At 39.5% G+C, this 25,167-nt stretch overlaps 1 protein-coding gene across 2 annotated transcripts; it reads right to left on the bottom strand.

Moving 5' to 3' along the window:
- Positions 1 to 282: 282 nt before the first annotated feature.
- On the bottom strand, positions 283 to 22,714 carry lin28b (lin-28 homolog B (C. elegans)). Of its 2 annotated transcripts, none has more exons than XM_074615739.1 (4): positions 22,411 to 22,714; positions 21,541 to 21,773; positions 6,943 to 7,136; positions 283 to 2,681 (listed from the first exon to the last, which is right to left on the bottom strand). In XM_074615739.1, the coding sequence occupies exons 1-4, from the start codon at positions 22,418 to 22,420 to the stop codon at positions 2,366 to 2,368; spliced, it is 753 nt and encodes a 250-aa protein (XP_074471840.1). In that variant the 5' UTR covers positions 22,421 to 22,714; the 3' UTR covers positions 283 to 2,365. The 2 variants fall into 2 exon arrangements, with proteins under 2 accessions (XP_074471840.1, XP_074471841.1); XM_074615740.1 differs by having other exon boundaries at positions 6,949 to 7,136; positions 22,411 to 22,711.
- Between the last annotated feature and the right edge of the window lie 2,453 nt (positions 22,715 to 25,167).

Here is a 25,167-nt window from a genome sequence, read left to right as displayed (position 1 = left end):
CAAGAGGTAGTTGCTAATATCAGTACATGAATCGGTTACATATCACCATTGCTTAAACAGAGTTTGTTGAGTCAGTCAGTGGATGATTCCCAAAAGAATAAAATACACTTTTTTGGTTAATTCCCTGAGAACAGTTCATCATCCTGAGAGGAATTGTGTGTAAAAATGTACAAATACATCATACAAAAAGATGTTTTCCATAAAGATTTGAGCATGGGCTGTGCTCCATTATGTGGTTTGGTCATTCACTTGTCATTATTTTTTCCGTCTGCATTGTTGAGATTTGATTCTTTTTTTTAATTTTTTTTTTTAACGCACGCACACATTCAAAAAGCTGTACATTAAAAAAAAAAGTAATAACCGCAGTGTTTGCGCTTTCAGCAATAAGTCCTCTCTTATTGTGAAAGGGCGAGGATAGCAAGCACTTCAGCAAACTTTTAAAATGCCTTCAAAAAATAAAGCCAAACTCTTTGGTATAAGAAATATACCAAAAAAAAGTTGGTTGTCTACTTAGAGCTTTTTTTTTTAAAAACACACAAGCTAGTTTGATATCATCATACAAAGTTATTTGATTTGTCAGAACATTAAGATACAACTCCAAAGCGACCCGACGTGAACTTTGTGAGGAGTCGACTTCAGATAAGCTCTTTTTCACATTCAATATGGTCAGAGAAGAGTTGTTAGGTCACAAGTAAGTGCCACTAAAGCCATGCTTGGGATTCAAGTTATACCAAAAGCAGCACTCCTTCTCTCTCTCTCTCTCTCTCTCTCTCTCCCTCTCTTTCTCTCTCTCTCTTCAGTGAGTCTGAAGCAGCAGCAGCAGTGACGGCCTCTCATCCTAAAGAGGAGTGAGTGTTAACCTGGCTGGTGCTAACTAACAACTGGTAGGCACAGATGGAAAAAGGAACAGGTGGTTCGATCTTAACTGCAACACAGCTGGGAGAGCAAAACAGCTTGGCGTTCTGTGACATTCGTTTCCAAGAGGAAGAATTGGTGAGGTATTACGTAAGTAGAGCAGCTGTGATGACACTGTAATGGTCTGCACCTAGAATCAAACAAGGTGAGTCTTTGTGCTGGGTCAGAAGCGATTGCTGACTATTTTTTTGAACTAGTGAAGAAGAAGAAGAAGAAGAAGGCATGGTGGAGTAAAAAAAAAAAGCGGTCAGTTTGATTCGTCATGGATGAAAACGGTTAAATAGAGAGCGAGCTACGGGTTTTCACACGACAACAAAGAATCCCATGCAATATACAGGGCTATTCACCTATGTCAGAGCTAATTCCTTATATATGCATTACTTAAAGTTAATAGAATTTCAATTATATCTCGTGACTTTACATATATATTAATGACTTATACTATGATTTTATAAACTGTAATGTTATTTTCAACTAATTATGCAACGACCAAAGTGGAAGTCTAATGATCGATTCGTTACCTTTAATCTAAACTAGCTGGATTATACGATGTCTTATCTACGCTGGTCTATCTCTAATAATAGGGAACTGAAAAATAGTGTTGACTCGCACCTGGAGAAGAGGCCAGTCTGACAGCTTTCACAACACACGCACACAAACACTTTCTCTTGCACACGCATGCACAAACACACACATGCTCACTCTGTGACAATCAGTTGGTCCGGTCTATTTCATGAAAGAGAGATGTTTGTAGCGAGCGTTTCAAGATGATAAGAGAATGTGTTCGGCAGCTCGCCGTCTTTTTTTAGAAAAAAAAAATCCCTCTGGAATCCATAATGTTTCCCTAAAGATCTTCATAAACCGAGCTAACAATCCTACGGGTCGGGGATTATCGCTTAGAGTGTCTCGAGCTTTTAAGAGTCTTCTTCTAATCCTTCTTAAACTGAGCTACCGTGTGTGCCAAAAAGGATGGTTTTACGGAATGATTAGGCCTACAGGATAGAAATTTGTGGCTTTTTAAAATCGACAACATCTGTAAGGAAAAAAAGCATTAAAAATGGCCAACACTTAGGTCCAAGGAGAAAAAGAAAAAAAAATTCATACCACGTTGTTTCACTCTTGAGCTGCACTGATTGAAACAAGAAAAAAAACAGTCATTCCCTGCAGTCGCCATTCCAGCGGTGGTTGCCATAGCTGCACCAGATGACTGCAAGTCAGTCACACACATTCACGCACGTCCGTACCCCGTTGATCGTTGCCATAGCTGCGCTGGTTAGAAAAATACGAATAAAATAAAAAGTAAAGAAATCAAGACCTCCCATTTTTTTTCACAGGTGTGAGGTAGATGAGGGGGTGGGTTGGTGTTGAGGGGGTGGGCTTCAGGTATCCTTGATTGAGGGGAGACATGAGGGTCAGGGGGGTTTAGCGGTGAAAGGTTTCACCTCTATCTTCAGGATTTCCTCCACCTCTGGGTCCGGGGGCCGCGGTGTGAGTGTGGCTCCTCGGGGGAGGAGGAGGAGCCCTCCAGGGGAGACGAGCCGGAGCGCTCCTCCTCCTCCGGGGGGCAGAGGTAGGGCCCGCTGGTCCCTGGGCTGAAGGCCGAGGTAGACGCATGTTGGTCCTGAGAGCCTGTGGCGGGCGCCAGCGCCTTGTGGGGACACTGAGCCACCATGTGCGTGATGCTCTGGCAGTAGTGGCATTTCTTTGGCTGGGGGGGCAGGCCACACTCCTTGGCATGGTGATCCAGACCTCCACAGTTATAACAGCTGCAGAGGAGACAAGAGAGGCGGGATGATGACAAACAGTATCCAAGAGCAACAAAACCCGCATCACATTATTCCTTTATTTCATGCAAGATAAGACACCGCTAGGCACACATGCATCATGCGCTGTGCATAGGGCACCAAGTCCCGGAGGAGGCACAAACAGCCGGTCATAACACTGCTGTTTGCCACGGAGGTGACGCAAACCTTGCGGTAAAGACAGCTCAACTTTGGAGCAATATTTAGCCTCTTCCCCAGTAAGTTAGCATGACATGTTTGGTATCAACGGATTCATCACAATCTCAAGATTTAAACTTCAGAGGGTTAAAAGTAGACCAAGTAAAACTGAGGAGGAGAATAATTCCAATTTTAAGATCATGGTGATCAATGGTTCTATTTTTCACTTTTAGATGGTTAAATTATGTTAGAAATTGGCCTACCAGCAGGCTACAGTTTAATTTTTGGCCTATATTCAAACAAGACAATTTTATTTTAAGGATATATATCAGCTTACATTGTTTTTTCAATATGTTAATGGTGCCTTCTAGTCACATTTAATACTTTGTTTTTATGAAAAACAAGATTTGATTTTTAAAAAATCTTTTTTCAAGGAGGAATCTTGAAAAGAAGGAGGTGTCTCCCAATCAAGGTCAATATGGTTACTATATTATAAGCAGGTTAAGAGGCTGTGTCAATTCTGTCTGCACAAAAAATAACACTGTTTAAGAACCTGGCAGGGCACAAAAAATTAACATTTCGCACATACATAGGGGGCCCCAGCTAAAATCTTGCCCAGGGCACCACATTGGTCAGGGCCGGCTCTGGCTTATAGTTTTAAATCTGAGAGCAGTTTAGCTGACAAATGTAACTAGGATTTTTTTAACATGACTCTACTCAAAAAAAGAAAAGAAAAAATCCACACAGTGTATCCTGATAAAACATCAGCACTGCGGAGTTGAAACACCTGCTCCGACTCGGTGTCGCCACTAGATGGCAGTACGACACATGATATTGCTCTGGATCAAATGTGAGGAGCACTCTGTGGCATGCCAAACTACACTGCCTTATTAAATTTGACAAGAAGCAATTGGGTGCTGAAAGAGTGAGAATACAACAAAAAAAAAAGAAGGCGACGGTGGCCAAGATCTCAGCCGGTCAGGATGCCACCAGCTGTTTTGGCACCGCATCAAATCAAATGGACAGATTTTGTCTCTTGTAGGCGTTAAGATGCTCCTATTTTAAGGCTTGGTGTCACTTCAGTGTCTATTTTTTAATTGCTAATTTGTTGGGCAATGCTCAACGCTTCTCAGGCCACAAAGTCAGATGACACATCCACTGTTTTGACTCTTTTTTTTTTCAACATCACTGAGTTTCATGGTGATTTTAATTGAAGGATATGTCAAACAAAGCCTTTACATAGAAGCTGAGAGCACATGCACGATTATGAAACAATGGTTTACCATCAAGGTTTTTATATACATCCAGTAAACCAACATGTTACCGTAGCAGAATGCTGCCACTTCATCAAAAAACAAATCATGCCAGGTTTTTTCTAAAGAAGACTAAAGTCTGTTTCATTGCTTCTGAAGAGGGGCGGAATTATTTCCAGAGAGCATTTAACATCTATCCATTGATTCCCGGACGGATGGATATTTTATTTGATGCGTTTTTGCAATGCAGTAATACACATGATGCATCAATGTGTACATCGGTTTTAATTACAGTGAAACCTGGAGAATATATCGAAGGATTAAGAAAATTATTATTATTATTATTATTTTTATTACAAGTGTGTTTAAATATGCAAATGATACATTATCTTATCAACTATGTGCTAATGTGCATACATTTCCAGAGGAAATTGAATAAAGCCAGGTTGAAAGTCTTGTTTGATTTTCTTGAAATATTAGGAGTCAAAGGTTTTTACAGAGGGGATTTTGGATATCGCTTTTTTATCACTCCATAAAAAAAAATACTGTCAACAGCAGGCATAAAAAAATCCATTTCCACCATGTTTTTTAGGAATAAAATGTTCTGTAAATCAGGCTATGAATGACAGAAAATAGATAGGAATGAAACTGGAAGGTTTGGTGTATATAAGCGCTACTGAAGTGGAGATTTCTGGCTCAGAGTGAGAAAAAACTAATTTTGAGAAAACGTCTTTTAAAGATATGGATTGTAAAAATTAAAACAAAAGACACTACTACTGAATAGGGTGAAAAAAAAATGTTAACTAATAGATATTACCATGAAACTTCCCCAGTTGATTACTTACTTACTGACAATTATGTTTTTGTATTGCAAGTTTTCTGAAAATGTTTGTTTAAACATGCAAATTAGGCATTATCTAATGCTAACTTCTGGTGAATTTAGGAGAAATCCACAGACGCAAACAGATAAAGTGTAGTAAAATAAACACACATAAAATACACTTTTCGTTCCACTAGTATGAAAGAAGGTAGAAGTTATGGAAGGAAATTATCGCCCAAAATCTCTAAATTGATCAGTGCACGAAAAACAATGTTTTTGTTTATGGTGTCTCGCCTTAATGATGCTCACAACCTGGATTCATAAAACAACAACTAAATTCATATAAGAAGAAATAGTTTGAGTAGCATAATTTCAATTAGCAGCCACAACCATAAAATAATGCATCAAATCCAGTGGTATAAACAATAATGTATTAATCCGTCATAGAATTAAGGTTATATTTTGCCGCTTATTCTATCAAAAAATTAATTTAAAAAATCGTCCTTTTATGTGTCTGATTATGCAGATTATGGCTCATTATAAAATAAACATCTTAACCTCAGTTTAAGTGATTCAAAGGCTTACAACATTTCAACATTTACAGAAAACAATGTGTTTGAAATACAAGACTTGTGCAATAAAGAGGTTGTTTTTTATCATCAATTAGGATTATACAGTATATTGTATTCAGTAAAAACTATTTTGAAAAGGTTAATGCCTTTGATAGCTTGTATTTGTGGTGATTCATTAATCGCATCACTAGTTGATGAATTTTATTGATGAAGAAACAGGAAACCACCTCTGATACCAGGCTAATAAGCAAGACAGCTGAAGACGTTTGAATGAATAAAGCACAGTATACCAAAGAACAGTTCTTTACGAGGTGTGTTTTATCTGCACTGCTTTCATAGTGTCTGAATAACAATAATGTCTTCGGTTACTATCTTCCACAAAAGAATAGAGACCTTAAGAGAGCTGACAGCCACAGAGCACTGGTGTAAAGAATGGACTACACAATAGCTGGTTGCATAACGGAGTGACCGGCAGGGGTCAGAGCAGCGGAGCCGCCACAGGAGCCGCTCGCACTGAGCTGAGCGCGCTCACAAAGACACAGATGACATCACAGGCATCTACCTGCCATCCCTGAATCCAATACCGCCTTGCTACCACCTTAGTAGAAGGTAGAGACACTTGACCTAACACCGGATCAATTATCCCAAATAAACTGAATTATTCAGCTGTGTAAAACAATCAGGGAGCCTTCTCTCCCAGATACGGTTTCCTCCTTTCTAACAAAAGCTTTTTTTCTTTTCACACCTTAATAAAACAACAGGATCTCCACTGAAGCAGCTGTGATGCGGCAACATAAAGACTGGCAGAGCTTGGACTTTAATGTAAATGCAGCCCCGTGGTCACGTGACGCCTCTGCCTGGCAGCGTTTGCTATACATCGTTCTCTGTCAACTGGCGAAACAGCCTCCTCTGCGTTAAACCGCCAGGCGTTTTTCAAGGAGCTCCATATGGCTCCCTCTGACAGATTTTAGCAAAGCACCCTTCAGGATTTTACTGAGGACAAAACAATTGATTGAGCCAGTGCTGCATTGAGATGCATATAAGCCCAATCCATCCCTGCGCTAATGCCGTCTCTAATGTAAAAGCTGGCAAATTGATTTAAAATAGCGGCAAAGGCAGGCAAAGTGCCCTATTCAATTCCTTATTATGGTGCACAATAACCATAGCAACAGGCATGTACTCGGGCAGATTGAATAGATTTAATCTATAATCTCAGCCCACTCAGAAATAGCTCGCCGCAGTGAGATGTACATATAACATATGTCTCCTACTATAGGCAGCCCTGCTTTGTGAATGCAAGCTACCAGCGCTCACACATATTCAGCTTTTGTTCGACGAGACTGGCACATAATAGGAATCATTACATTCCTGCAGACGCAGGAAACATTTACAAAAAAAAAAAACATTCTTTATGTCATTTCTATGTTTCTTAGTTTTCTCACACTAACCGGTCTCCCTTTGGTTTGCGTTTCTGGAGTGGGACCTTCCCTTTGGGTCTCCTCTCGCTGCCTGCGCAGGGTCCCCCACCAGGTCCGGTCACCCGCAGGGACTCCAGGCCCTTAGAGGACTTCTTATAGGTGAACTCCACCTGCTCGCCCTCCTTTAAGCTGCGGAAGCCCTCCATCACCAGTTTGCTCTGTTGGGAGACAAAAGCAATTATCCGTTTAAAAGTGGCAGGCGCTTATACTGTAGCTCAATGAATACAAAAAATAATAATGCCTGCAATACACAAGGGTGTGCATTTAAGTCAAGGGGTGCCCAGTTTTGATGTAGGCTCATAGTGTAACATAAGTTAGTGCTCATGAATAGAAAATACTTTATTGTCTGCTTTAAAGGCAGAAATGTGTCTTTGGTTCGCATGTGCAAAAACTGCTGTTAAGAGAGTACATTAAAACAACGTATCACATCCAGACAGGACACATTAAAACACAATACACCAATAGAAGCTACATTAAAAAGAAGCACCAGGTACTAGGACTGAATCAAGGTTAAATAAATAGATAAAATAAAGTGCTGTGTGCTGAAAGTGGCTGTCCTGACATATTAAGATACTTTATGACAACAGGGACAAATGGTTTTTTATGTTTTTCTTTGCACAGGGGACTCTGTACCTTTAACCTGAGGGCAGCATAGCTGGAAGTGGTGATTTAAGGGATGGCTGTGGTCATCTCATCTCATGTTACTTGAAAATTGCTCTAATTTCAGTATCGAAGCATAAAGTTACACCTGTTTCTGTACGTTGTGTGGGTGATTGATTATAACATAAAATCTCTAGGGCCGTCAAAGTTAACGCTATAATAACGTGTTAACGCACATTCATTTTAACGCCACTAATTTCTTTAAAGCATTTGCAATTTTTAGGTTGTAGCGGGTTCAGTTTTAAAGCTAAATAGTGAAGATACTGGCATCATATGAAACTAGAAAACCTAAGGAATCCATTGGTACCAACCATGTCATACTAGCCTGTTGAAGAGGCTAAATAACGCTCCAAACTTACACTTAATTTTGGCGAGGAAAAACTGGCATGGACATTTTCAAAGGGGTCCCTTGACCTCTGACCTCAAGATATGTGAATGAAAATGGGTTCTATGGGTACCCACGGGTCTCCCCTTTACAGACATGCCCACTTTATGATAATCACATGCAGTTTGGGGCAAGTCATAGTCAAGTCAGCACACTGACACACTGACAGCTGTTGTTGCCTGCTTGAGTTTGCCATGTTATGATTTGAGCACATTTCTAATGCTAAATGCAGTACCTGTGAGGGTTTCTGGACAATATTTGTCATTGTTTTGTGCTGTTAATTGATTTCAAATAATAAATATATAAATATATTTGCATAAAACAAGCATATTTGTCCACTCCCATGTTGATAAGAGTATTAAGTACTTGACAAATTTCCCTTTATGGTACATTTTGAACAGGTAAAAAAATGTGCGATTAATTTGCAATTAACTATGGACAATCATGCGATTAATCGCAATTAAATATTTTAATCGATTGACAGCCCTAAAAATCTCATAACAATAATTGTATTTATTTATTAATACACACACACACACTGTGTATGACTCGTATGATTTTGTAAGAGCACACAGCAGTAAGACGATGTATGTGAGTCACTCAAACCCACGTGTCCTTGAGTAATGTTGAATCATTTGGGAGCTCATTTTTAAAGGATTTACATGCACACAGTGGTGTCAAGATGTACTTTACTATGACCGTTCCTATTTTTTAAACCACAAATAATACACTAACCTAACAAAGACTGTATGCTGCTTTACACATAAACGGTCTTTGATAAGCAGGTGAAAGGTAAAGAGCCTCTGTCTAGAGCAAAGGTCATTTTTTTCAATGAAAAGACACAATTTAATGCCTTGGTTCTTAATTTATGTCCACGCAGCATGAAGATCAGCATTAATGTTATGCAATTCCACGCCCATCAGAGCTACACTTAACACTTAAATATTGAACAGTTGCCTGAGAGCATTATTATCAGGACGACACTTTTCATCTCTAAATAATTGTCGCAAAAGAATCAACATTTATCAACACTGGGAAGTTTACCGTGGGGGGGGGGGGAGGTTGTACGCACTGCTGCATGCAGTAGCTCACAGAGAGACATCATTCAAACATGGTGGAGTGACTGTATGTGGTCTGCACCAACTGCCATGACAGTCTGAGCACAGAGAGACCTAATCTCACACACAGCGTCCTTGCTTCACTCCCTTTATCTACTTTTCGCAGCGCTTCCTTATTCCTTCTGCAGGGAGAAAAAGATGTCGCACCCAAGCAATCATTTTCTCCCCGCACATCCACCATCCATCTTATCTGCATGATCGGCATTATTGATTTAGTTACTACATAACCACTGGACAATGATTTATGTGTTGTTGATCGCGCAGAACGGACGGCTGATAGGCACTGTATGTGACCTTCATGGATCGCAGCGAGCCCTGCAGATCTCGGTAGAGGTAAACACACACCCACACGAGCATGCAGTGTGCAGAGCAAACCTACTACCTGCCTACTATACATCGGAGGCCTATAAATAACACGAGGGCTATCTGTAAATTCATGGATGTGTGGGAGAAAGAAGAAGAGAAAGGAACAAATGATCCGAGGGAATCAAATGTGGAACTATACAGGAAGGAGAGAAAATGTGGTCAGTGGTATTTTTGTCTGCGTCTTTGGCAACGACTGCAGTTACAGGAAGGTAAAGGTGCTCTATAGGAGGTCCATTAGTCAATATGAATGAATATGTGGGAGAGTGAAAAGGCGGGAATGAATAAAGCAGGGAGAAAATTAATTACAGACTATGAATAGTGTCTGAACTCGCTGCCCTCTGATGGATATCTATCCAACTATACAACATAACACAACGTTAAGATAGAAGAGTAAGATTGTATGCTTCTAAAAAAAACAAGGTTGTTGAGAATAAACATGAAAGAAATTGTTTTAACCAAGAATCTCTATCTTTTAAACATAATTTATAATAATAAAAAAAAATGAAAATGAGTAATACAGTAAAAAACATTTGTCTTTGCATCAGTTAGTAGAGATTTCAAAATTCACTGCAACATTTTTATTCCAAAACATATAAAAACTCTCAGTAGGATGTAATAATGTGGAGAAAAAAAAAGGCCGAGACTTCCACGTAATGCACAAATAGATTTTCAGGATGTAAAAATGTAATCTCACCAGTTCATATTAAATAAATCAGTTTTAGGTTTTCTTAAAAGTAATTTTTCGTGCAATTCAATTTTTAAAACATTATTTTTGACTATTTAGACAACTTAAATGAGTTAGTTAGTTTTCTATATTAGATTTATACCTAAAAAGTTTTGTATGAAAGACAAACAATTAAAAAAAAAAAAAATTATACTTTTGATTTAAAAGAAAATAGAAAATACATTTCTTCTCCTTTCTACAGTGTGAACTAAGACTTTGCTAATAACGTTTATGGCGGGGCCATGAAATATGCACAGATGGAATTTAACCCCCTATATATGCAATTTATTTGTCTTATTTTAGTTCATTTTAAAGTAATGTGTATATTTAGATATTATTTTATATTATTTTCTTTTACATTAATTTTTTTAGTCCTTTACAACAAAGGTTAAGTGCTGGCTAAAAGCAAAGCAGAGCTGTATCCACGTTTAGCAAATCATTCTGTAAATCACCCAGGTGCATTTGTGTAAGCGTATCGTGTATTGTTGTATGAGTATTTTATTGTATTGTGGTCTTATGATATAAAAAGCTGTATATTCTAATTACATTGTAAATGTAAAAGCCCAAGGGACAAAGGCTGATAAATTAGCAATAGCTATAAACTCTGTTTCATGCCGTGTATTTAACTATGTTAAATTGCATCATCCTTATCAAATAAATTTAATTAAATAAAATCAGTAAATAGGATGTAGCTATAAATGGTGTCAAACTCAAAAGACACTCCACAGATATCACACAGAATAAACCACAAAGAGCAAATGTGGTTCCAATTAGAAAAATTGTAACATGCATAATTGAAACAAATACTCATAACTGTGCCTTAATATCAAACTCCTTTGAAGCAATTCTTCCTCTTTATTTACACACTTTCTATTTCCACAGTTTATAAGAAAGCAAAATTGCTGGTGCTCAATACAAATAATCTGCCAAAAATGTATTTATTCCTTTCTCTTATCTATCAGATGTTCTTTCCGATTGTCTCGCTGCAGTCAGTGAGGGCTACAGCCAAGGCCGCAATGCTGCTAGTCGATCGCTGTTGGAGGACTCGTCCGTTTGGGGCGTTCAGGTATTGGATTTGGCTTTGAGGAAAGGATGAGGATCAGGGAATGGAAATGAGATTTTGCACAACAGATGTATGAGGTGGAATAAAACAGGCGGGATGATGAGGGGAGTCTCAAACTGAGCTCGTGGCTCTATGCAACCGATAAAAGATCGATGTTGAGTTGCTGTGCTGCAAAAACAACGATTTCCAAGATCCGACTATCAATAATTTATTAATGTATCAACCAAAACTGCGACGACAAGCCTGGCTTTCTATTTACAAGAAACAACAAATGAAGGAACCTGAAGCGGTGAGAAGCTGCTCATTCAAATTAAAACCGCAATTGATTTATGATTAGACCATCCAAATGACTGACAGGCACTCCTGCAGCAGAAATCAGTGGAAAGCGAATAAAAAATTGCGCCCATCCCCCACTAAACAAAACGGATTGTGAATAATGATGAATAATCATGGACTCGTCTCTAGACCGTGTGGCGCATGAGCCCTTCCTGTTCCTCTCCTGTCTTCAGTCCACAGGCAGCTCGTCTCTCCAGGTCAAAGTTGAGTGGTTTGTCTCAGCACCCTACCCCCTCTTCAACCCCGTCAATGCCCACAATGCACCAGTGAGGAAACCACACAACCCCTTTTGTTCTGCAGAAATGCAGGAAAACACACGCACACACACACACACACACACACACACGCACACGTCCTCCATATAAGACGTGGTATCACCCCTCATGCCTCGGTTTCATTTCTGAAGGCCTTGCAACAGCTCGGTCGCTCCACAATTACGTAATAAAAGTCAGCATGTGGATTTACATGTATGTGTGTGTGTGTGTGTGTGTGTGTGTGTGTGTGTGCGTGTGTGCGTGTGTGCGTGTGTCCGTGCTGGTGTGTGTGAAAAAAAAAAAAAAAAAAACTTCACAAATCAGAAACCTGTAACCCGAGTCGCCTCCTCTCGAGTGACCTGGCGGGTGTCCTGACCCGTTTCAGTTTACGCACAGAGGTCAGGAAAGGGCACGGCCGGGGAGAGGGAACGAGAGAACGTCAGAGAGAGAGAAAGAGAGAGAGAGAGAGAGGGAGAGCACAAAATGGAGGAGTGGCCTGGAGCAGGGGGGTGGTGGATGAGGGAGGGAGTTTGGAGGAGGAGGAGGAGGAGGAGGAGAGGGGTGGTGGGGGGGTGGTTCATGGAAATGCCTCCAGCGCATTCTGTTCAGCTCCAATGGAGGAGCAACTCCTGATCAGTGGCTGGACCTGGGGGGAGCCCAGGAACAAAACCCCCATTTGATCAGGAGCCCCACAGGTCAGCAGCAGAAATCCGGGGGTCAGCGGTATAACCATCCCAGCACCACCACCCCCGCCCCCCCCCCGCCCGACTGGCGGACCACACCAGCTCTCGGCGCTTTAATTTCTCAGCGCCACCGGCAGCTACTGTCATCCTAAAAAAAAAAAAGTGAAGAAACCGAGCCAACAAAATGGATACCGACTGCTTGATTATGCTTACGAGCTTCCTTATATGTAATAAATATCTTCCTATATGGCTCTATGTGTGTGTATGTGTGTGTGTGTGTGTGTGTAGGAAGGAGCCAGCGATCAATACCGACTCCAACATCCTGGATAGAAATAGCCCTCCTTTTCATCAGCCGGGCCCTCGTCATCACCAGGCCCAGCAATCAATACAGGAAGCTGTAACGTGAGGGGATGGGGAAGCGGCGAGAGAGAGTGAGAGAGAGAGAGAGAGAGAGGAGACCCACCATCCTCCACCAGCCTCCCTCTCTCTCTCTCTCTCTCTCTCCGTGGCGACCACCGGCTACGGAATGGCTAATTACGGGATGCTTTAAATCAGAGGTGGCCCACGCAGAGCCGCACGGCGTTGGATCGTGCTCGTATTGAGAGAGGGGAAGGGGGTGTAGAGGTGAGCGTGAGGGAGATGGCGGTCACCATGTGGCGTGGTGCCATTAAGTAGCTTTTTACACACAGGAAATGCTAAGTGGACAAAGCTGGGCCAGATCAGCTCAGATGGACATAACCCAACAGGACGCATATAAACCAAAAAGAAGAAAGAGGAGAGAGAGAAAAGGAGCGAGAATGAAGAGGAGGAGAGAAAGAAAAAAACTCAAATATGCCGATGAAAACCACCAACAGAGCCGCTCTCATGACGCTGACACCCCCAGCCCTCCTCAACACGTTGTCATTAGTGGCCCTGACCTTTGAACCCTGCCCAACCCCCATCAAACACTTAAAAGCCCTCATGTTTCCCCTGCCTCAAATTAACAACATCCAACACCCCCCGATTATGACTGGGGCAAATATTTGATCTGAGGGAGGAAGCACTAGATCATCTTGCTACGTTTATCAGCACGAGAGGGGAAATGAACCTCGCTGAGGTGACTGGTGATAAAACACACAGCCGGCTAATAACCGGAGCCATTCAAAACAGAAGCACACGCACAAATCTGGTTTCACACAAATGGCTGTGTTCTTTTGGAAAATTCAATATTAACTATCCGAGAAAGTTACACCTACGCATAGGACATTATTAATAGCAAATAATAAAAACATATATATAAATAAAAAGGTTCTGAGTTGATTTTTTTTAAACGTTTTATGATACTAATTTTTCACCGTAACGGATAGCATTAACACAGATATATGTTTTTCAAATATCAACTGCGTTTGTCGTAGTTTAAGTTGTATGAGCAATATTATGGATGCACCACTCCGACTTTTTCAGTCCTGATAACGATAGTGATACCGATCCGATACCAGTGTTTAACTAATAAGCTGTATGCCTCACTGTGTGACTCGGATCATTCTTTTATGTTAAAGGCAAACTTAGCTTTAATATTACTTTCCTAATTTTGTTAAACAAAATGTACTAAATAAATACATTTATGTATATTTACAGAATTATTAAATTAATAAATCTTCAAAATTAACAGGAATTACAATTAAAGTTTTTAATGCAGCAACAAATTGGTAAATTTAAATAAGATTTAAATTACAGTATATAATGTGTATAGTATATAAACATACTGTAGAATTGAATAGATTGTACCCATTGTCACCGATATCCGATCCAGCTATTTGAGTCAGTATCGGCCCATTATCCGATCCGGTATTGGTGCATCCCTATGTAATGTTATTAAAGCACATAAATGAAAATCATAATCTAATTGATTGATTTTGCAGCCGCCTACAGACCAGCAGTTTTTTCTCCTGTATATTTTGGCACTGAACTCAGCCTGCATTAGCATGATGCATGTCTAACATCACTGAAGGGGGATAATGCTTATTAGCGGCTTTGCCTGCTTATGACGTTGACATTAAGAGATTAATATGATCAAAGTAGGTCTATCTGTTCATTACAAAATGTGGCGGATCTCATTTTTACACATTATCCTCTCATCATCTGAGTCTTATGCTCGGTGACAACCGTGTTTTTCATTTGAGAAAAGTTACCATTTTATCTCTTTATTTATTCTTTTAAATAGATTTTGGCTGTGGATGATCTCAATTTCAAACACAGAAATTGCACCAAAACTAAACTCTGAATATTCTTTTAAAATGTAGTTTGTCTTTATCTTTTAGAGATGCAATGATTAGTCAATTAATCGATTAGTTGACTAATAAAAAAACTAATCTGCAACTGTTTTGCTAATCAATTGTTTCAGTCATATTTCAAGCAAAAAATGCCAAATATGTTCTAGTCCCCGCTTCTTAACTGTGAGTAGAGCTGCAATGATTAATTACAACAAGTTGACAATGATTAGTTGAGTATTTTCTTTTAAGAAAAAAAAAGTCTAAATTCTCTGATTCCAGCTTCTTAAATGTGAATATTTTCTCTATGACAGTAAACTGAATATCTTTGAGTTGTGGACAAAAACAACACATTTGAGGAATAATCAACTAATCGAGAAAATAATCAACAAATTAATCAACAATGAAAATAATCATTAAATCATTTGATGCTTTTCTTTTTCTTATAAAATATTAAACTAAACATATTTGCCTTTTGGTCAGATTAAAAGAAATCAATTGGAAGAGGTCATTTTAAAGAAAAAATATATAAATAAAGAAAACAATCTGTAGATTTATCGATAAGGAAAATAATCGCGGGTTGCCGCTGTATTATTTTGTTACCGTACGTGTCTGATAAAAGTAATGGATAAATTCCTCCGCTACAAAATTAAACATAAAAGGCAAGCTGCAGAAAAAAAAAAGCTTCTTTCAAAGACATATCTGAATATGTTTGCATTAGTTTTATTGTGTTATTGTTGCATGTTTCAATCCGTTTAGATTTTTTTGAAATCAAATGAAATAATTAAATGAGCGAGGTGTAAGCGCACCCAACACACTCTTTGTGTTTCAGGTGAACTGCGACTTGTTTTTAGCCCTGCTCTTGCCTTCTACTCCGCCACCTTTCCAATTACCAATCATCTCCGCTGTATGTGGCCAGCTCCTCAAAAGGAAGTCACATGACTAGTCTTTCTTCTTCTTTTGCGTTTTTTGATGTGCAGAGGAGAAGGGTGGGTTGGAGGAGGAGGAGGAGTGTGGGGGGCTGGAGGGGCGTTGGGATAGTGTGGCTGCAGGAGAGACAAAGCCTGATACTGGCTATCTGGAGGCAGAGATGGGTGGGGCCTGCATGCCAAACGGTGACACGGACCAGAGGTTAATCTCACTAGGGGCCCACTTTAACCTCGCTACACAAAACACACACACACTCTCGCGCACGCACACACACACACACAAAACCTCAAACATCTTACAACGGTTCACATGTAGACATCAACAACCTGGTGGTTAAGAGCAGAACGTAGAGGAACCACACACACACACACACACTCACTCGCGGGGGCTCCATAAATTGAACACACACTCTGGAGGTTTCAGGAGAATAGCAGCGGCAGCAGCAGCAAACTGTTCAACATTTCAAACTGATTACCGACAAAGGGCAAGCAGCCCCCCACCTCACCGCCACACACACACCCCTTCACCCCACCCAACCCTCCTGCCTTTTTGTCTTTAAAGAAATTCCTCTTTTTTTTTTAAAAGAATGCCCGAGGAGAGAGCACCCCCCGTGTCCCAGCAGGAACTCACACACACACACACACATTTTACACACACTGAGTCCAGGTAGAGAAGGGGTTGACAAACAGAGATAATGAAATGGCTTTGTGTGGGGGAAATCACTAAGCAGAGAGGTAAAGTGGGCGAAGAAGCTTAATTACTCTCCCTCGCTCGCTCGCTCGCTCGCTCGCTCTCACACACACACACCTTCCAAAAGGAAGTGATCAGATAGGAGCGCTGATGAAGAGGCCTCCCAGGAAGAGAACTCGTGGTCGGGCGGGCGGGCTGGCGGGCGGGGACCCTCTCGCTGACTCACACCCTCCCTCTCTTACCTCCTGCTCTTTCACTAACTCGTCTTTTTCCAACCTCTCGCTCATGTTTTCCTCCTCGACTACCACTAGCACCACCCTCCCCCCGCTCCGCCGCCGCCACCGCCACCACCCCTCACCAACACTTATTTTTCCCACATCCCTCCTCTTTTCCCTCTCCTAGGAAAACTCCTCCTCTCTCCCCCTCTTCCTCCATGTCCTCATGCTCCCTCTTACCCTCCCCATCTTCCTTACCTCTCTCTCTCTTTCTCTCTTGCATATAGGATTGTGCAGGAATAAATCTGCAATCCTTCCACTGTTTTTCTTTACAGCAACTGACAGCTAACCTTGTATCATAAATACAGAAAATATTGCGTGACCTTTCAGACAAGCAAAACTCTCTCTTTCAACAGCTCGTACAATGCTCTGTTATGCATGTCACGGATTTCAAATACCATCCAAACAGCAATATTCCCTTATACCTTTTACGAAATATATATTTCAGATACTGCAGCAACACAGAAAATAACCTGCAGGATGCGTCCACATTGTCCTAAACACCTGGAAAACAGCATCTATACACCCAAATATGTTCATATTGAACGCAGAGAGACACAGAGAGAGGGAGGAACAGTCAGAGATTTAATGAGTGTATATGCAAATACTGGGGTGTTTTGCATCCAGAATGACAATGTGCTTATGAATGCATATTGTCTGCTCTTTGTGTTAAATGACAGCTGTATTATTGTAAACACGTAGCTGGAAACACTGGGGGGGACGCACTAGTGTAAACATGATTCATTGTATGCTGGATAATTCCTCTGTTGGGTTTTTGTGGTATAATTTGCATTTCTTGAACATGTAAAAATGAAACTAGCTGCACACAATTTAAGAAAACCACTAGAACAAAACATCTAGAGCGTAAAGTGGCTTGTATTAATTGCAGCCGCTTCCATCTCTACACCTGTATTCGCTAAATAGCTCACTAGACTGCATGCATTTGACAAATATTCCCATATGGCACATATATGGCACCAGCCTGTCCTGTATTATATGTTACAGACAGACAGCGGTTATTTGACTTCTGCTCAGTCCTTCAGGCTGTTTTCCTTGACTACACCTTCCTTTTTTCCTGCTAATCCACTTCTAAAACATCCCTACTAGCCGGCAGGGAGATTAGGAGCCTCATGGATGGAGTATGTTGATAGATGCAGCGCATTCAGTCAGTCGATGGAGCCACAATATGAAAGTATCAATCAAAAAACTGATAGCTGCAATATGCACTTTCCTGAGCCTCTCCTTCCTCCTTTTCAAATATGCACGCCGGTGCTCGTATATCAAAAACTGGATCCACAAGCAAATAGAAGCTGATAAAAATCTATTAAATTATTTCATGTAGGCACATGATAATCCATGCCATTACTATGGAGATAGATAATGCAAAAAAAGAAAAACAGTGAATTATGTTTAAGCACCTTTGCTCCAAAGTTCACTGTGCAATTTAAATTTTTCTCAATTCAATTTATTTTTATATAGCGTCTAATCATAACAGAAGTTATCTCGAACACTTTTCATATAGAGCAGGTGTAGACCATAATCTAGAGACCCATCAAGAGATCTCCTATGACAAAATATTATATATCAGACGGCTGAATTGATTTTATCGTTAGAATAAATGATTAAAAAAAAGACTAACTTTATAAAGATTAATGGTTCATTTATAATGAATAAAATCACAGAATGAGGACAATAATATATCCTTGATATAAAATATAGTTAAAAGATAACAAAATAAAAAGGGAGGTGAATGCAACAGAAATCATAGAAAAGTGAAAAATATAGCAGTATTAAAGAGCCAATTTCATCACTGCAAACAGTCCCACAGTTGAACAACAAATTGCTTAACAAAAACCTTGTTTTTTTTCAGCAAACAAAGCCAAACTCAGAGGTCCCACTTTCTATTTTTAGACTGAAAAAAACCCCATCAAAAGTTCAACATGAATGGACTGATAAGGAAATAAATGAATGCCGTTATGAAACCGTAATTTACATTTCAGCACTACAAACTGATGCACAGCTGATGCACAACACTTTTTTTTCAGCAAACCATGCCAAACTCAGAGGTCCCACTTTCTATTTTTAGATTTAACTTAAAAACAATCATACCATCAAAAGTTCAACATGATAAGGACATAAATTAATGCCTTTATGAAACCATCATTTACATTTCTCAATACTCCCAGTTGGCCTGATAATGATCAATGGGGCCTTTTTTTATTCACCACTGCTGACATTTGACCCCTAATATGCTCCACCTCCTCTCTCTCTCTCTCTTCCCACCAGTTCAGCACAACATCCACAATAAAGAAGACACCTCTAGAGGAGGATGTCACATGAAATGGTGAAAATGCTTCTCCTCATCCTATATGTCCTTTCCTCCTCCTCGAGGATCTAAAGCCACTTTATAGGACTGTAAAAAAAAAAAAAAGGGAGTGCGATTAAAACGTGGGGCTAAAAGAGAAGAAGGGAGGCTCTTTGTGTAGCTGCAGAATAAAGTGAGGACAACAAAGCCTCAGATATGAACTCCTCCATGCGCAATAAAATCAACACAATGTGAAAAGGATGTTTCCACGAAAACAAACAGCACAAGAGGTTGCACAGTTTGACTTTTGTAAAAAAAAAAAAAGATGCTTTCCAACATGTTTAGCTGGCTGCTCTGCTTGTGCATTATAGAGCCAAGTGTGAAACTAAGCGTGTCATAGCCACACGACATTTCTCCCCTTTCCCTTTACAGTGGAAGCGAGGGAGGAGGGAGAGAAGCTTGGACACATGTGGCTTAAAGAGGGAACTTCACATGTTGGGGAGGGCTTTTTTTCTTTCTGAGGGGGAATCGAACTCGCAACCATGAGCAGAATGCAACCCCCCCCCTCCAGTTGTGTTATTACAATAAAAAAAAAAAGCACAAGCACTGTGTTAGTAATAGCTTCTAACATACAGATTGTACACTGTTTTGATGGTATCATAATGGGTTGGTGTAGCTACATAAGGCTATTATGCTCTATTTATTGCATGAGATGGGATTCAATTAAATTTGAATGATTCATTTTGTGGTCCTTAGCAGCAGGATAAAAAGAAAACATGGAGAGGAAAAAACATGATAATATGTCAAGAAATAAGCAAAAAGTTTGTTTCCCCATTATCATGCATGATCATGCAGCAATGTGTCTTGTGTTTCATAGAATTGGAATCAACTAGAGCTGCAACGATTAATCGATCAGCTATGAAATTAATCAACTATTTTGTTGATCCGTTATGAGTACAAAAAAGTCAAAAATCGCTCCCAGCTTCTTAAATGTGAATATTTTCTTGTTTCTTTACCTATCTATGACAGTAAACTGAATATCTTAGAGCTGCTCTGTTTGTCCATTAGGAGCCAAGTGTGAAACTAACCGTGTCATAGCCACACGACATTTCTCCCCTTTCCCTTTACAGTGGAAGCGAGGGAGGAGGGAGAGAAGCTTGGACACATGTGGCTTAAAGAGGAAACTTAACATGTTGGGGAGTTTTCTTTTTCTTTTTTTTTCTCTCTCAAGCCCCATGGACAACGTGTGATTACACAGTAACATGTTGGGCAATGCAAAACATCCGGATGATACAATGTGGAGGAGAAATAAAAGGGGGCCTTGCCTTTGCCTGTCTTGTCTTGCCTATCTTAAATTTGAGTGATTCTTTTCTTTTTGTGGTCCATAGCAGCAGGACAAAAGAAAACATGGAGAAAAAAAAACATGAAAAATATGTCAAGAAAAAAGCAAAAACAGCAAGTTTTGTTTCCCCATTATCATGCATGATCATGTGTCTTGTGTTTTGTAACTTGTGCTTCATAGAATTGGAGTCAACTAGAGCTGCGACGATTAATCGATTAGTTGTCAGCAATTCAATTAATCACCAACTATTTTGATGATATCTTAAATGTGAATATTATCTGGTTTCTTTACTCATCTGTGACAGCAGAGTGAATATCTTTGAGTTGTGGACAAAACAAGACATTTGAGGATGTCATCTTGGGCTTTGGGAAACATTTTTTCACCATTTTCTGATATGTTATAGACCAAACAACAAATCGATTAATTGAGAAAATAATCAGATTAATCAACCATGAAAATAATTGTTAGTTGCAAAAATAGCAAGTATGTTTCCCCATTATCATGCATGCAGCAATGTGTCTTGTTTTTTTTAATTTATGCTTCATAGAATTGGAATCAACTAGAGCTGCAATGATTAATCGATTAGTTGTCAGCTATTAAATTAATCACCAACTATTTTGATAAGCGATTTCAGTAAAAAGAAAAGTTAGAAATTCTCTTAAATGTGAATATATTCTGGTTTCTTTACTCCTCTTTATGACTTTAAACTGAATATCTTTGAGCTGTGTACAAAACAAGACATTTGAGGACGTCATCTTGGGCTCTGGGAAACATTTTTCCCCCATTTTCTGACATGTTATAAACCAAACAACTAATCGATTAATCGACAGATAAATCAACAATGAAAATAATTGTTAGTTGCAAAAATACCAAGTTTGTTTCCCCATTATCATGCCTGATCATGCAGCAATGCGTCTTGTGTTTTGTAACTTGTGCTTCATAGAATTGGAATCAACTAGAGCTGCAACGATTAATCGATTAGTTGTCAGCTATTAAAGTAAAAAAAAAAAAAAAAATCTCTGATTTCAGCGTTTTAAATGTGAATATATTCTTGGTTCTTGGGGATCAGGATTGGGAAATTGAAGTGACAGTGGAAATTGTTGAGAAAAAAAAAAAAAAAGGAAATGCTTTAGAAAACCAAACACAGCAGATGTTTTTTTGTTGTTGTGCGTAAAAACTTACTTGGTGGACGAAAACATCCAGAGGTGGGTCGACTGGGCTCCCATCGCTGCTGGTCATTGAGGTAAATCCAAAGCCCATCCGGACGTTGAACCATTTGCAGAAGCCAGATCCCGACAGGATCTGAGGTCGAGTCCGGTCCTCCTGATCCTCCTCCTGCTGCTGCTGCTGCTGCTCGGTGGTGGACTTGGCGGGGTCTTCTCCTCCTCTTCCTCCTCCACCTTTACCCGGCCCTCCTGAACAAAACAACAATGCACAAGTTACAACACAACACACCCTGCAGAGTGGCTACTTCCCTGTGCGTAAAAAGGTGTTTTTTATATACAACTTTCATGCGTAAAAGCAACTTCTTCTCCAAGAAGCGTGCAGGGAAATCCCCTCCACTTTGCGGTGCTATATGTGAAGTTCAGGGCCGGTAGAAATTTCCTACATTACTAGTTTTCGAGGACGCATGGTGGTATGGTACAATGTGCGTCAAACATTCCCACAAAAAAAAAAGTTGTTTTGTGTTTCTCTCTCCATGACAGATGACTCGTGCACACACACAATGCACGCTCGTGTGGTGGATTTGTCTCGTGCATTCAAGGTGGAGTTGCACGCTATATAGGAATCCAGAAGGCAGGTGTAACACATGGTTTCCTCGAGCTTTTACTCGCACTGTACACGCTCCAACTCCAACAATGCATGCATGTTAACGCAGAGAGAACATGGAGAGGTATATATGGTGCTCATGCATGCATGGGGTGGTGGTTCAGGTTTTTTCGGATGTTTTTTTTTGGAAAACAACAATGCACCTTGCAAACCAAACACCTCCCCAAAAACCTATAAGAGCAAGAAAATAATAGAAAAAAAAATAATAATTTGCAGAATAACCTTCGGCCATGTTTCCCCGCGGACCCTCTTCTGCGCCCAAGTTGCGATCGAGAAGCTTCCTCTGCGAAAACGGGCTGCGGTAGTCACCATTAATCCGACATCCTCGAGCCCATCGCTCACCAATTTAGCTCGCATGGTACGGCGTGCTTTCTGCCTTTGGATATTTGTGTCATGTCTCTCTTTCTTCCCTTCAATCCAGCTGCCTCTCTCTCTCTCACACACACCAACCACCACCTCCTCTGCTGCTGTCTCTCTCTCTCTCTCTCTCTCTCTCTCTGTTTCTCTGTTTCTCTCGCTCTCTCTCTCTCTCTCTCTCTCTCTCTCCTGCTCTCTCATTCGCTCTCGAGCTGGCTGTGCCCGTTCCCGTAGTGAGAACACGTGACTTTGTCAATTACATGCTTTCTGGCTGCTAATTTCTCTGTGCCTAAGAGTCCACTGGAAGAGGGGGAATCGAACTCGCAACCATGAGCAGAATGCACCAGCAGTTGTGTTATTAGAATAACATAAAAAAAATAAGTTTATAGTGTTTTGTTGGTGTATCATAATGGGTTGGTGTATAGCTACATGAGGCTATTATGCTCTATTTATTGCATTATGTGGGATTCAATTAAATTTGAATGATTCATTTTGTGGTCATGGCAGCAGGACAAAAGAAAACATGGAGAAAAAAACATGAAAAAATGTCAAGAAATAAGCAAAAACAGCGAGTTTGTTTCCCCATTATCATGCATGATCATGCAGCAATGTGTCTTGTGTTTTGTAACTTCATAAAAATTGGAATCAACTAGAGCTGCAACGATTAATCGATTAGTTGTCAGCTATTCAATTAATCACCAACTATTTTGATGATCCAAAAAAGTCTAAATTCTCTGATTCCAGCTTCTTAAATGTGAATATGTTCTTGTTTCTTTACTCCTCTATGACAGTAAACTGAATATCTTTGAGTTGTGGACAAAACAAGACAGTTGAGGACGTCATCTTGGACTTTGGGAAACATTTTTTCTAATCGATTAATCGAGAAAATAATCGACAGATTAATCAACAATGAAAACAATTGTTAGTTGCAAAAACAGCAAGTTTGTTTCCCCATTATCATGCATGATCATGCAGCAATGTCTCTTGTTTTTGTAATTTATGCTTCATAGAATTGGAATCAACTAGAGCTGCAACGATTAACCATTAGTTGTCAACTATTAAATTAGTCACCAACTATTTAGATAATCCGCTTGAGTACAAAAAAGTCTAAATTCTCTGATTCCAGCTTCTTAAATGTGAATATTTTCTAGTTTCTTTACTCCTCTATGACAGTAAACTGAATATCTTTGAGTTGTGGACAAAACAAGACATTTGAGGACGTCATCTTGGGCTTTGGGAAACACTGATCGACATTTTTCATAATTTTCTGACATGTTATAGACCAAACAACTAATCGATTAATCGAGAAAATAATCATATTAATCAACAACGAAAATAATGTTAGTTGCAAAAATATCAAGTGTGTTTCCCCATTATCATGCATGATCATGCAGCATTGTGTAACTTGTGCTTCATAGAATTGGAATCAACTAGAGCTGCAACGATTAATCGATTAGTTGTCAGCTATTAAATCACCAACTATTTTGATGGTCGGTTTGAGTACAAAAAAAGTCAAAATTCTCTGATTCCAGCTTCTTAAATGTGACTATTTTCTGGTTTCTTTACTCCTCTATGACTGTAAACTGAATATCTTTGAGTTGTGGACAAAACAAGACATTTGAGGACGTCATCTTGGGCTTTTGGAAAAAAATTTCACCATTTTCTGATATGTTATAGACCAAACAACTAATCGATTAATTGAGAAAATTATCGACAGATTAATCAACAATGAAAACAATTGTTAGTTGCAAAAATACCAAGTTTGTTTCCCCATCATCATGCATGATCATGCAGCAATGTGTCTTGTGTTTTGTAACTTGTGCTTCATAAAATTGGAATCAACTAGAGCTGCAATGATTAATCGATTAGTTGTCAACTATTAAATTAATCAGCCAACTATTTTGATAATCCGTTTGAGTACAAAAAAGTCAAAGTTCTCTGATTCCAGCTTCTTAAATGTGAATATTTTCTAGCTTCTTTACTCCTCTCTATGACAGTAAACTGATTATCTTTGAGTTGTGGACAAAACAAGACATTTGAGGACGTCATCTTGGGCTTTGGGAAACATTTTTCACCATTTTCTGATATTATATAGACCAAACAACTAATCGATTAATCAAGAAAATAATCAGAATAATCGACAATGAAAATAATTGTTAGTTGCAGCCCTAGAATCAACATTCTATTAACTTGCATTTTAGTTAGTTAGATATGTACATATAAGTGCCCAGCCCACATGGGCTTATTTATAAGACACCATAAATACTTATACAGTGGTGAAACATTCGTCAGACATCACTTCTAACGTAAAACATCACTTTACATACAAAGAAGCTCTGTCCCAGACTCAACGTTTAAAATCTGACACAAAAAAGTTTCCCTCCTAAAACACAACTACATTTTTAATAATCATCCATCTTAGACATGGCTAATACCAAAATAAAACACTAAGTTATTTGAAGATAAGGTTAACAAACTCATAATACCAATAAAACATGGAGACACAAACCTATAAAGAATCCTAGTTTTTAAAGTCTGATTTATATCCAGTTAAATAATCTCACATCTTTGTTACAGAAATACCAACCGACCACACTGAGAGACCTATTCTCTTTACCTGAG

Source organism: Sebastes fasciatus, chromosome 18 (genome assembly GCF_043250625.1).
Source record: "Sebastes fasciatus isolate fSebFas1 chromosome 18, fSebFas1.pri, whole genome shotgun sequence".
NCBI classification, from domain to species: Eukaryota; Metazoa; Chordata; class Actinopteri; order Perciformes; family Sebastidae; genus Sebastes; species Sebastes fasciatus.
Note: the sequence above shows the minus strand (reverse complement) of the source record. Positions and strands in the feature narration are given on the sequence as shown.